This window comes from Diabrotica undecimpunctata, chromosome 4 (assembly GCF_040954645.1).
Source record: "Diabrotica undecimpunctata isolate CICGRU chromosome 4, icDiaUnde3, whole genome shotgun sequence".
Lineage (NCBI taxonomy): Eukaryota > Metazoa > Arthropoda > Insecta > Coleoptera > Chrysomelidae > Diabrotica > Diabrotica undecimpunctata.
In genome coordinates this window covers 8,679,074-8,693,851 of record NC_092806.1, presented here as the reverse complement: position 1 = coordinate 8,693,851, position 14,778 = coordinate 8,679,074, and the positions used below count along the sequence as shown (strand labels likewise).

The 14,778-nt window shown below is 31.7% G+C and overlaps 2 protein-coding genes across 2 annotated transcripts; one reads left to right on the top strand and one right to left on the bottom strand.

Moving 5' to 3' along the window:
- Nucleotides 1-3,796: 3,796 nt before the first annotated feature.
- On the bottom strand, nt 3,797-5,171 carry MED4 (mediator complex subunit 4). The gene is made up of 3 exons (XM_072527820.1): nt 4,999-5,171; nt 4,413-4,930; nt 3,797-4,137 (listed from the first exon to the last, which is right to left on the bottom strand). The coding sequence occupies exons 1-3, from the start codon at nt 5,061-5,063 to the stop codon at nt 3,965-3,967; spliced, it is 756 nt and encodes a 251-aa protein (XP_072383921.1). The 5' UTR covers nt 5,064-5,171; the 3' UTR covers nt 3,797-3,964.
- Nucleotides 5,172-7,283: 2,112 nt separating this feature from the next.
- On the top strand, nt 7,284-13,973 carry Smu1 (Smu1 spliceosomal factor). The gene is made up of 10 exons (XM_072528816.1): nt 7,284-7,444; nt 7,523-7,589; nt 7,643-7,901; nt 7,961-8,134; nt 8,195-8,439; nt 8,525-8,748; nt 9,751-9,852; nt 13,154-13,337; nt 13,607-13,759; nt 13,818-13,973. The coding sequence occupies exons 1-10, from the start codon at nt 7,419-7,421 to the stop codon at nt 13,914-13,916; spliced, it is 1,533 nt and encodes a 510-aa protein (XP_072384917.1). The 5' UTR covers nt 7,284-7,418; the 3' UTR covers nt 13,917-13,973.
- Nucleotides 13,974-14,778: the final 805 nt, after the last annotated feature.

The following is a 14,778-nucleotide window of genomic DNA, read 5'->3' as shown; positions in this document are numbered from 1 at the left end:
ATCTCTGTGTTTTGCTCTCTGAAGTAATCGTGTCAACGTTTATTAAGTCATAAAATAATTTATAGTTGAATCATTTTCTTGCCACAATAACAAGTTTTTTCTAGTGTTTCAAATACCTACTTTGTTTTTGTACACTAATTATTAATCTAGAAATATTTTATTACAGATGATAATTAACAACAATTTTTAATTTAAAATGAACTTAGTACAAGTTATCCTTGTTTTGATTTAGGAATAAAATTTGGTACTGAGAATTAGCACCTATAAAAGTGATAATTTCTTAGCAAATATATGATTATCTACATTAAGTTTATTTGGAGGTAAACAGCTTAAAGAATATCTTTATGGGTATAATGGAACCCACGCGATCTTAGAATGTATTATACAAATACAATTTTACTATCATCAAAATCTTTATTTTTTACTCTTCTTACATAGGTACCAATTTCATCACGTGAGTTCTTAGTAAATTGTACTCACTTTTAGGTCTTCTGCGCAGAGCATTTGAAATGAGGTGTATCTGTTATATTCGCTAAGATATTTCATTCTGCTCTTTTTCGAATTTATAAGCTTCTTTGAAAGTAGAACTAGTTTCATTCAATATTTTTAGTAGAAGATTTTCTTATTCCATTCCTAACAATTCCATTACAAATCCGAGTAGCACATTTTCAAATTGTTAAATGTATCTGTAGAGAATTCTTCAGTCTGTTCTCGAAAACTTTTAATATTCATTAACTGCAGAGGCGTAACAGAGGCCCCGCGGCATGAAGCTTTTTACATTTACAACGTATGCTGCACCAATTTAATATAACCGTTAGAAAAAAAGATAAAAAAATAAACAAGGCGACTACCAAAAGGGCACTACACAGTGTCTTCATTATTAATGAACGTATAGTTACATTCGTCCTATCATAGGGCGCTATGAATAAAAATACCTAGTTTAACTAAAAGACAAGTTTTGATTTATTGAAAACACAAACAAGGCAACTACTAAAAGGGCAGTACACAGGTCGGTTCGCTATTCCCAGTCTGAACTGTCTAGTGAATCTAGTAATTATTTTTTTGCGAAGTTAGTTACTTTTTGACAGACTAGAAATGGCTGGAAATTACTATACAACCAAACACACGTACTTATAGCCAATATTAATAGTAAACAAACTAAATACTAAATGAAATAGAACTTTACGAATTACCGACAATCAATATTTATTTATTTGCACCATATAATAAATAGTTATGTTAAATTATAACATCTGAAATATATTTTATAAATATACACTACCTAAAATTTTATGGATTTAGTATACACTTCCAATATTTATAATAATTCTTCTTTTTTCAATGAAAGAAGTCAGGTAATAAAAGTTTATTTAAGCTGTTAATACTGTGAGTTAGGAACTTTTGTGTTGTAGGTTTCCAGCTATGAATCTGTCAAAATATGCCCGAGTTTAGCTAATGGAGTTTAAAAATAGATTTACCATAAGACAACTGTTGGTTTATTGACATACGGAAGGCCTCAGGCTGAGTACAAAATAAACAACGTATCGAATCCTAACATGCGACATGGCAAATAAAAGGGGAGGATATAACGAATATATTCAGATAGAAAAAACAAACAAAGAGACTACCAAAAGGGCATTACACATCGTCTTCGTTATCAATGAACATATAGCTACATACGACATATCAGATGTCAACATGGATGATAATAGACATATTTGCTTTATATATAAAGCATAAGGTAAATATAAGGTACATGTATATACAAGGTATAGGTTTGTTGAATTTGTTTAAAATATAAAAAATAAATAAATGATAAAATAAATTTATTTAATTTTAAATATATTATTTAAATTTTAAAAATATTTTTTACTATATCTTGTTATTATTAAACATCTTATTTAGTTTATATAATAATTAAATTTACTATCAAATTATATTTATTTATATTTTCATAATTTCATATAAATATAATTTCATATAAATACAATGTTGAACAATATAGATACTAGTAACAAAGAGTTATTAGTAAAAATTTTCATATTTTATACAGTCACAGCGGAAGAGTGCATTTGTGTACCCAAAGAGGAGAGACCGTTAGGCATACTAATTGTCAAAACTGGCCATAATTTGTTATTTTGATTTTTGAAATGTTTCATAATTTTTTGTATAGGAAACGTAAAAAAGATGGATCATTTTTTGTAGAGAAAACGAATGTGATGAAGCATGAAAAAAGGTTTAAGAAGATGCCCCTACAAAAGCTACTGCTATTGAAAATATTATGGAATTGTAAGAGAATAGTAAAAACAGCAATTTTGTTGATTAATATAAAGCCTCGCAAGAGCCTATAGCACAGCCTACAGTACAGCCTACTAAACCGTACACCCTTTTTTTATACTTAGTTTTTCGTTCAAATATTTCCCTTCGCGTCCAGTGTAGTGTGTTAGTGTGACAGGAAGTGACTCAATATCGACTTTTATACTATTGACTATTTCTTCAGGTATTGCATTTGCTGGTTTTTGTTTACCTCTCATGTCAACAGGTACTTGTCCTTTTTCTAAAAGCTCTATCAATTGACCTACTCTGTGTATCGTTATAGCATGCAGACTTAAAAATGCATATTTACAAACAGAATAAACTGCTGTAGTTGTCGCTCTGTACGAAAATGAGTGTTCGTGTGGTTTTCTCCTGTTATCTTTAGTATTTGGTCTACGATGCCGTCGGGCAACTATCAATATTTCAATAAGGGACTGAAGATAAGCGTCTTGAGCATTTTTGTAGTCCAATTTATAAAATTTTGTAAAAATCTCTTCCCTACATTCACAAGGAATCGCAAGAAAGCATTTCTTCTCACATATACAATGTAACAAGTCTAATATGAATTAAATATTTAACCAAATTTGAGTTATAACCACATACCTGCATTGATAGTTTTGCTTGGAAGAGTACAACTTTTATAATCAGTGTATTCTTGTCTAGATTGCCTTGCATTTTTCTTAATAACAGCTTTCCAACATTCTGGATTTCTTGTTATTTTACTTTTTTATTTGAGATTCTAATTTTGTACACTTTCCATAGCGATGAATGACAAATGTATATTGGAACAAATTGACATGTGTAGTAGCTTTTGTAGAAAAAGTAGGCATATCCAGGACTTATCCGGTTTTTCTGCAATACCATAATTGCTAATACACATAAAAGTATTATTAATACGAAGATATTGATACAAAAATGTCTATTTATGGTCATTTCCACTTTCTCCTCTTGCTGATTCAACTATTTCTTAAGAGCTTAGGCTCTGCAAAATTTCGATCCAATGCTTTTAAAATGCATTCATTTTTTTCGAATCCTCAGAAAACTAATAATTATTTTTGAAAAATTTAAATGCAGAATGAAAGAATACATTATTATTGAGGGCCGAAAGTCCCTGAAAACTTCCATATTGTTTATTTTAATAAGTTACAGGGGTGAAAAGTAGAGAAAATTTAGTGTGATTTTTAATTTTAAATATCTCATTCAAAAAAACTTTTTGTTTATTCTAAGGGACTTTAGGCCCTCGGCAATAATGTAATCTTTCATTATGCGTTCAAATTTTTCAAAAATATTTCTTAGTTTTCTCAGGATTCCAAAAAAATGAATGCATTTAAAAAGCATTGGCCTGAAATTTTGCGCCTAGGCTCTTAATATGATACTTGAAGTAATTAAGTGATTAACAACTTGTAAAAATCAAATAATCTTACACATCATAACATTATTATATAACAATATAACCTAAAACTAAAATAAAAGACAAAAACCATTTTAAGTTATTTTTATTCTACTAATATTCATAAAACACAACAATCACTTCAAAATTAACACTTACATCTAATCACCCAAAGATTCAAACCAATATATCCGTAAAATAAATAAAAAATTGTAAAAAAACAGCAAAAACCTATACATATCTTGCCCTCTTTCAAGGCTATTGAGAATCACTGGATGAACTGCTGCTGGAATCAGTAGACATCACTTCAACATCTTCATTTTCTTGCTTGTGGTTTCTTGTATCCATAGGAACTGTTCCTTGGCCCACGCTGATGTGCATCTCACCTGTGGGATGCCAGGCAAATTGATTTTGTTGGGCAGCAGGGATTTCTGTAATAGAACAAACAAAAATATTATAAAAAGATGAATATTCAGTTATAGAGACATGAATAACAACCACATGACAAAACATAATTGTAGATATTAAATTAACAAATACAGAGTGAAGGTGACAACAGAAAATACAAATTAACAACAAAAATAAAATTAAGTTACTAGACACCTTTAGAAAGCAACATGGAAAGGAGATAATATAGAAAAATAAAAAGGGCAAATATTAGAAAGAAAACAACTTTTGTTATTAGTTTTTTTTAATAAAAAATTACCTCCTGGGTGTCCTGGCCTATGTAAGTCTGACATGTTATTCTGCTGTGACAACAGATGTCCATTCATTGGATCTCCAAGCCTACCCAGCAATCCTAACCTCATTTCAATATCTGTGGGATATGGCCTACGTGGATCTCCTTGTTGCCAAGTTAAAGGAGCACAAATGGCATTAGAAGCACTAATTCTATGGGCAAACTTGATCAACTCTTCAGATGACACAGGTTTTTTCTTAGCTCTAGCAATGGACTGTAACTTCTGGTTTGCTTGGTATATGGCTGTAGAGAGGATCTGTTCAGCTTCTTTTAGTTGCTTTTGAAGATTGTTGATGTCTTGGTCTTGGCGTTCTACTTCTGCTTTTAAAGTATCCAATTTTTTGTTCAGTTGAGCCTGCTCTGAAGCTTGCTGGAGTGTTGATTTTAGTTCATTATCCTTTGCTACGAGTAGATCAGTTAGTTGGGCATATTCTGGACCTGACAGTTTAGCACTCTTTGGGGCGATAGCGTTTTCAATAATTTCTCTACAAAAAATAAAATAAAATTTGAATAATATATAATATTCAGGATTAGGTAGTTTTGTTACACTTACTTAGCTATTAATTCCATATCATCTATTATATATAGAAGCTTTTCTTTTGTGCTTATTTGAGACATTGTTTTCAATGTATTTAAACAACTCCAAATTTCACTCTAAAAATAGACTTTTTGTATTTGTTTATTGAAAATGTCTGTCAAGCTTCAAGCATGGACACCACAGCACACTCCCACCTAGCAGTGTCAGTCCTGTGTGAACGAGTAAAACGACAATTGGCGGCTCACCTAGTGCCAGGGTGCGTAACTATATATATACATAGTAAATTTAATTCAACTCATTTTAAAGTAAGGGAAAATCGGGAAAATCCATCAATAATCCTAAAATAACAAAAGAAATCCTTGTTCTATACGATAATAGATATAATATGTATATTTTTCGTACACTACCTGGGTTTTCTTCTTATTCTTTTTGGCTTTTATTCTACTCTTATTATGTTAAGGTTATATATATTTTCCATTCCATTAAAATGCCAGAGGATAAAAAATTAAGGAATAAAATATAGAATAAAATTTTTATTTATAAAAATGATACAATAAATGTTATATGTGTTACAAGAAATATTAATAATAAAAGCCAGTTATAGTATAATTTATTGTTCTTAATGTTGTGGCAAGAATTTGTCAGTATTTAAACAATTGTTTTATTATAATGTAAAGTTTTATGTGAATACAAGCCTAGTCTTGGTCTTCTTACCTGGTCCTGGTAGAATTCCAAACTTGGAATTTTAATTATATTCTACTGTCTTTGAAAGGCAGTTTTTTACAACTGATAATTTTTAAATGAAGTTGAATTGATTGTTTATTAACCATATTTTAATTGCAATAAATGAAATTTTACAAAATACAATATTAAAGAGGAGCAGATAAAAGTAATACACATGTGATTTATCAGTAAAACCTTCATGTAATAAAGAATAGAATTAGATATACTAAAAAGAGAATTAAGGAACATGAAAAAAGAAAACGTGAAACTTCAACAGAAACTTCTAGAAAAAGAAGATAGATACTGAAAACAAGATTAAACCATGGATTAGAGACCTTGAGACAGATAAACTGGAAAACGAAACTGAGTTTGAGGAAAAAGCAAAACATATTTTTAAACAATTTTAACTCCTAATCCACTACAAATAATATTAAAAAGAAAACAAAGGCTCGCTGGTCCCAAAAATAATTATCAAGGGCTTTTAACCTAAGGTACGTTAGTATAAGTACGTTTTGCACTATATGCATTATCCCCAATTCAAAAGTATATGTACTCAAAATTTTTTAAACAAGTGAATTGTATTCAAATATAGTATATTTGCATGCTTTACTCACATATATACACAAGAAAGAACCTACTTTTAATTTAGTTTAGCAGTAGTGCTATTCTACTACATATATTTAGTTGCAATTATATTCTACTATTTTTGTAACTCTGTAGATATCTCCCACCTTTTTTAAAGATTGAATGAAATATATAGTCATTAAAATTCCAAACGTATTTTTTTTTAATGTACATAGAATAATATACATATATCTTCAATCATTGCTGCTTTCCGAGTTCATTTCAAGGAGTAAAGTGAATGATTTTAAATGTAGCATTCTCAGTGACGTCATTCTCGTCATTGGATTCTCGACGCTGGTTGGTGTAGAGTTAGCAGACAACCTGACTATTTACCAACCTTGGACCATAGGCACAGAATGGACCGTGGAAGTGATGACGTAGATTTTATTGACATATGTCAGTTTCACTTTCCAAACAAACCTTGTTTAGTGTGGATAATTTGTATTTTTCGTTATTTTTTCATTTTTTTTACAGAATCTTTCCGCTTTTTGCAATATCTAAGTATTCTAATAGTTACTACAACAATTTTACAAGGTTGTGTAAACAATAAAGCATGTTGTTTTATAAAAATAGAATAAAATGCATGTATCAATAAAGTAAGGTTAGAATGTCTTTAATTTAAACTTTTAAACTATATTTCATAGAAATAGAACACTGAATTATGATGGTATTATCTTAAAAACACTATACTTAAAAGAAAAAGCAGCAGAGGAAGCAAAATGTTAACTTTACAGAAATTAAAAAGTCTTGGGATTGGACATTTCAACTTTTGTTTGGAAAGTAATTGACAGTTGTGACGTCACACTTCCACGGTCCATAGGACTTTTCATCAGCCGCTATGTTTTTCGTACAGACAGATTTGACAATAAATATATAGTTACGCACCCTGGCACTAGGCGATGCTTTAATCGTCGCTTTACTAATGATTACGGAACTGCACTGCTAGGTTGGAGTGTGCTGTGGTAATGTCAAGAAAGCGTCAATGTCAAATTTTATGTCCGTGAAGTCTTGCTTATGGATTGTTGTTTAAATTTTAAATAAAAAAGGTTATCGGCCCATAAATTAACTTTAGAAATTATATATAAAGGATGTCAATTGAAATTGAATCAGCCGAGTAAGTTTAACCGAGAATAACAGTAGAATCAAAATACGCATAAAAAATCTTTCTAACCTGTGTTTATTTGTTTTTTAGTGTTATTCGGCTTATCCAGCAGTATTTAAAAGAATCAAACTTATTCAGGACCCTCCATACATTACAAGTAATTATTATATTTGTTTTTATCGATCTTATTTTTACCATACTTATTTTTAGGAAGAAACAGGAGTAACACTAAATACTGTTGATAGTGTAGATGGATTTTGTGCAGACATTAATAATGGACACTGGGACACTGTGCTTAAAGCTATACAATCATTAAAACTTCCGGATAAAAAGCTTATAGACTTGTATGAGCAAATCGTGTTAGAATTAATTGAACTTAGAGAACTTGGAGCTGCAAGATCTTTGCTGAGACAGACTGATCCTATGATTATGTTAAAACAAAATGAACCTGAAAGGTATATACATTTGGGTAAGTGATTAATACTGAATATGTAAATGGACATATAGAATGTATGAGTTATCTTTTAGAAAACTTATTGGCAAGATCTTACTTTGATACAAGGGAAGCATACACTGATGGTAGCAGTAAAGAAAAGAGAAGAGCAGCTATAGCACATGCTCTTTCTGGTGAAGTGTCTGTAGTGCCTTCTTCTAGGTTACTTGCTTTGCTTGGACAAGCATTGAAATGGCAACAGCACCAAGGTGTGTACTGACTCAAACACCTTTGTAGAAATTGTTAGCCTAAAATGTTTATATTTATAGGTTTACTGCCACCTGGTACTACTATTGATTTGTTCAGAGGTAAAGCTGCAGTAAGGGAACAGGAAGATGAAACATTTCCCACACAGATGGCAAAACAAATCAAATTTGGACAAAAGTCACATGTGGAATGTGCTAGGTTTTCTCCTGATGGACAGTATTTGGTTACAGGTAGTGTCGATGGTATAATAGAAGTTTGGAATTTTACTACAGGAAAAATTAGGAAAGATTTAAAATACCAAGCACAGGTAAATTTAAATTTTTAATATATATTTTTCTGTATTTGAGAAATGCTGTTTTCAGAGCTGCTAGAAATAATAATTTATCTTTTAGGATAACTTTATGATGATGGAGCATGCAGTGCTTTGTATGGCATTTTCTAGAGACAGTGAAATGTTGGTAACTGGATCTCAAACTGGTAGGATAAAGGTGTGGAGGATAAGCTCGGGACAATGTTTAAGAAAGATTGAAAAGGCTCATTCCAAAGGTATCACCTGTCTTCAGTTTTCAAGGGATAACACTCAAGTTCTCAGTGCTTCCTTTGACCATTCCATCAGGTATTTATATACATATTTTTATCTTTACAATGTCAAATTAAAAAACTATTATATATCAATAACATCATTAAAACATATAATTTAGGTAGGGTATGCACAAAAAATTCATTTGCTTTCTCTGTTGTTTCTGCCTCAACCTTTACTTTAGTTTTCTTTCTTACACATATACAGTGCACAGATTCTAAACATGCCGGTGGGAGATGGCTTCTATATGTTGTATTATAGTTGGTGTATGAGATAAAAAGTTTTCGAAATAAAGAAATAACAAATTTTATATTATTATTTGTTATTTCATTATTTTGAAAACTTTCTCTCATATATCGACTATAACACAGCGCATAGAAGCCATCTCCCACCGGCACATTTAGAATCTGTGCACTGTACTTTCAGTTGAATATCAGTTTGATGACATCCAATGGTACTTTACTCTAGTATATAATGGATGTACAGTGCATGATAGTCACACTTTATCTAATGTCTTTTCTGACTCAACTTTGTTGTATTTTATAGATTTCTTAACTATTTGCCAACAGACTGCATTGTTACAAGATCTTCTGCTTCAGAATCCTTGTTTTTTATCTGATATATTATATTTTTGATAACTTACTTGTTAGTATTTTTGTTAGTTTGAAATGAACCTTAACACTCTCGCCACCAATGATATTTTAAATTTTTTCGTCATGCGCCAAAACTATATTATTTTGTTAATGTGAAACGCTGTAAGTGTACATTAATGTTAGACGTTTGTCAATACAGAGTGCACATTAATGTTACACTTGGCGGCGAGAGTGTTAATGGTTTATTTCTATATAATTGATAGGGGATAATTGATCTTTCCCAGGGCCTTTCTATATTTTAGTTTTCTTAGTGCCTCCACCTCCCTTTCTGTTATTTGCGTTAATTCATTTGTTATTTCTGGGATTACATAGGTTTTGTTAGTTTCCATTGTATAGATCTAATTACATTTTTTATGGATCAATATAATATCTTATTGTTTTGTAGAATACATGGATTAAAGTCAGGAAAAACCCTTAAAGAGTTTAGAGGACACACATCTTTTGTAAATGAAGTTATTTTCACACAAGATGGACACAACATTTTAAGGTAGGAGCATAAAAATTTAGGAATAGTTGGGTATTATGAGGTAATACTATATTTTATAGAAGTATCAGAACTTTCTTTATTTTAAGCAAGAAACACTCAAAATACATAGAAACTTGATATATTATGTATGTATTTTACATTATCAAAAAACTACACAATATTTCATTTGTTTTAAACTCATAAAACATATGATAATGAAACAAACTAAGCATTAAGTAATTAATCTTGAACCACAACGCATCTGCATCTGCATTAGTTATAGGCCAGTTACATGAATCATTCCAAAATGTTGTAAATTTTCCTTTTTAATGTCATTAATTTTTTTTTATTTATTGGAATTCTATCTAGTTGAGATGAGCTTACAACAACGAAAGTATGGGAAAATAAACTATCTAGCACATTATATGCTTTGATAGTGCCAGCATATTCTGAAGAAAATGTTAGCATATTAAATTTTGAGACTATGAACTGACCTTGCATAAAAATCTGAATGCTCTCTTTTGTAACATAAAAAGTCTGTCGAAATGATGACGAGCTACCCCAAAAGACAATACCGTATCTCAAATTAGATTCAATCAAGGCCACATAAACACTTTTAGCAATCTTTAAATCCAAGTGGTGTGCAACTGATTTGACAGCAAAGCAACCCGATGATATATTTTTGTCTAAATATACAGTGTGTTGCTCAAATTTAAGTTTATTGTCAATATAGAGGCCTAAAAATTTGTTAACAATGTCAGAAAAAATGCCTTTATTTCCAGAGTAATGTTGTTTAGATCATTTAATTTGGTTTTTGAAAAATTAAGTGTCAAATGTTTAGCTTTGCACCACTCTAAGATTTTTAGCAGATCAAGACTCATAATATTATTCAGTGCCTCAGAGTCCTTGTTTTGCTATAAAATTGTGGTATCATCTGCAAATATAATAAACCAGTCATTAATTTAAAAGTTAATGATGCCATTAAAATATATCAAGAAAAAGGTAGGACCCAAGACAGAGCCTTGAGGTACCCCACAACACTAATAAAGATATTACTAGAGTAGCACTCATTGATTGATACAGAGTGGCATCCTGTCATTAAAGTATGAACTGAACCACTTTAGAACAGTGCCTCTAAAACCGTATATTTCCAATGTATTAAAAAGTATTTTGTGATTGGCACAGTCAAAGGCTTTAGATAAATCACAGAAAACTGCAGAAGCAACATAACCTGTATTTAAGTCCCAAGTATAGTTTTTCCATGAATTCTAAGATGGCATCATATTATGTACTTTTTAATGACTGGAAACCGAATTGGAAGGAACAAAGTAAATTGTGTTTAGGTAAGAAAGTATCATTCAAATTTTTACCAATTTCTCTACAAACTTTCAAAACGACGGCAACAAAGAGATAGGATGATAATTAGCAGGTAAATCGTGGTCACCACCATTAGTAGACGACCCTTTTTCTAATTCCCTATCATTAAATCTTACTTGGCAAATTAAATTTAATCCTGGAATCAGTCATAAGTTTGTTAATTTAAACGGATAAAGAGTTCTTCCCAAAAAAATATATTTAACAAGGATTAGTTTTCTTCATCTGAGGAATACCTGAGGAATAAATACCTGATTGTTTTTTTAGTAATAACCGCACACCTATGACTCGTCAATTTCCTTTCCCTCAGAACCGCAAAGGTCTACATTGAAAATATGAGACACTCGCTACAATTGTGCTACTATGGTATAGATATAGTCAATAATGAAGGAATAATTTTTTTCCCACACTTTTTCTCCAAACTGTTTGTATACTTTATTTAGATTTTTTAAAGGGCAAATCACCTGGCCCAGGAAATGTAGCTCCGGAACTCATCAAACATGGACCCAAAATACTAATTCAACAGCTATGACAACTTTTATGGGAATAAACATGAAATACCTGAGGAATGGAAAGAATCGCATATGAGCACCATCCATAAAAAGGGAGATAAATCGAAACCTGAAAACTATAGAGGAATTGCAGTTACTAGTAGTATTAGCAGAATATGTGGGAAAATAATAAAAAGTCGAATAGAAGAAGAATACTAAGATATGGAAGCCGAAGAACAGGCTGGTTTTCGTGCAGGTCGATCTACAATAGACCATGTCTTCTCTATTACTCAGATAATTGAAAAGAAAGTTGCTCGTGGCCAAGAAGTCCACCTGACGTTCGTAGACCTTAGGAAAGCACATGATAGTGTCCCACTTGATAAATTATGGGAGGCACTGGGGAAAACAAATATAAATATAGAATTGATTGAAGCGGTAAAAACGTTGTATTACCAACAAACAACAAGAATTAAAACAGGAAATCTGATAACACCGGGATTCAAAGTGACTAAAGGACTAAGACAAGGATGCTGTATATCCCCAACATTATTCAAAATATACCTCGAAGCAGCACTCAACAAATGGAAGAAAAAATGTATGAATATGGGCATACCACTAATGGACTTAACTTTGTACACTCTGTGCTTTGCGGATGACCAGGTCATCATCGCACAGGACTCTGAAGACCTTAGTTACATGATGCGAAAACTATTAGAAGAGTTTACAGAGTGGGGTTTGGAAGTGAATATGGAAAAAACTGAGTACATGTACTTCTCGTAGAGGAAAATCAAGAGATCAAACTATATGACGACTACAAATACCTAGGAGTAAAGATCACTCAGGACGGAAAATTAGATGCAGCCATTAAGGAACGAAATACACAGGGAAGGAAAGGCATAGTCTTACTGAACAGCGTACTGTGGGATAAAAACATCTCTAAGGAAAATAAAAGAAGAATATACAAAACTATAATAAAAAGTATCACAACATATGGATGCGAAGTGTAGCCCCTAAAAGACAGAACATAGAAAATGCTTAGAGCAACAGAAATGGACTTCTGGCGCCGCTCGGCGGGAATCTCCAGACGCGACAGAATAACAAACGAGAGTCCGAGAAATCATGGGGGGTACACATAATATTGTTGATGACATCAAAACGACACAACTCAGATGGTACGGACACGTAAGGAGAATGCCGGAGAATAGAATACTAAGACAAATTCTTGAATGGCAACCAAGAGGTAGGCGGAGACCAGTAAGGCCTAGAAGAAGTTGGAGAGAAGGAGTTGATAAAGAAATCAGGGAAAGAGAACTGGAGGATGATGTATGGAACGATAGAATGAGATGGAGATTGGAAATCGGAAGACGTCGAAGAACGTTGTAAACCGACATTATATATATTTAGATTTTTTAATATTGTTTTAAGATAACTAATATTACACTTTTACCTTATTTTAGTGCTTCTTCTGATGGTACAGTAAAAGTATGGAGTATAAAAACGACTGAATGCACTAACACATTCAAATCACTTGGAGCAAATGACACAGCAGTCAACAACATCCATAATTTTGCCAAAAATCCTGAACACTTTGTAGTTTGTAATAGGACCAATACAGTTGTTATTATTAATTTACAAGGACAGGTAAACACTTTTAATTTTCTATGCACTTTCTGAAAATTATGTTTACAATTTATGTTTTCGTTATGATATCCCAACAAATATTAATTGATTCTTGATTTCCATTTGAATGTCATTAATATGTTTTCCGGTATTCTTGTACCTACTTATATTTTAAAATAATGTGTTTTAAATAACAGTTCTGTATTAAGAAATTAATGAATTTAGACTATCACTATCAATTGAAAAGTTTCCAGGTAGTATTTCTGTTTACATTTTTAAAATGGTTTTAGATTGTGAGATCATTTGCTAGCGGTAAAAGAGAGGGAGGTGACTTTGTATGTTCAACTGTTTCTCCAAGAGGAGATTGGATATACTGTGTGGGTGAAGACATGGTCTTATATTGTTTCTCCACAAATTCAGGCAAACTAGAAAGGACTTTAAATGTAAGTTTGTAATAAAGATACATTTTTTGTTAGTGTATTTGTTTCGGTTTTGTTTTAGATACACGAGAAAGATGTTATCGGTATATCCCACCACCCGCATCAAAATATGTTGTGTTCTTATAGTGAAGATGGTTTGGTAAGGTTATGGAAGCCATAGTTTTTTAATTATTTTCTATGTATAGTTTAAGTGTGAAATAAAAGTTAAGAAAATTAATATGTTTTCGATTTTATAATTAATCTGAAACTGACTTAGTTTTGATGTTGGTGAACTACACTTATTAAAACATATCTCAATGCGTGTTGTAATTGTAAATTTTGTTAATTTAAATTCATAATATTCTAGAGGAAAGTGCTTTTGCCAAATAAAAAATATTTCTATATTTGCTAAGTGACCTTGCCCATCGCATGCGACGGTGGATCCAATCAATTGCCATCTAGTCAGTCATTAAATTTTTAAAATTATAAACTTTTTTCATATAAACCGAGTAAATATAAAGTATGTGTGATAAGTATAGGGGCATCACCCTACTTAACGTGCCATATAAAGTATTGTCCAACGTATTGTACAGAAGATTGATCCCCTATGCTGAACAAATAGTTGGTAACTACCAGTGCGGTTTCCGACCCAATAAATCAACAACGGATCAAATCTTCACAGTCAGGCAGATTCTTGAGAAAACGCTTGAGTTCGGAGTCGACACCCACCATATATTTGTGGATTTCAAAGCCGCACACGACTCAGTCAACAGACAAAAACTTCTACAGGCTATGGTGGAATTTCAAATGCCGCTTCATCTTGTTCAACTAACGGAACTTACACTCACAGGCGTAGAGAGTGTAGTCAGAATCAAAAACGACTTTTCAAGACCCTTGCATTGTAAAAATAGACTGAGACAGGGAGATGGACTGTCGTGTCTCTTATTTAACCTTGCACTAGAAAAAGTAATTCGAGAGTGCCATATTAATACGAATGGCACCATCTTTAATAAATCTGTACAAGTGGTCGGATATGCAGATGA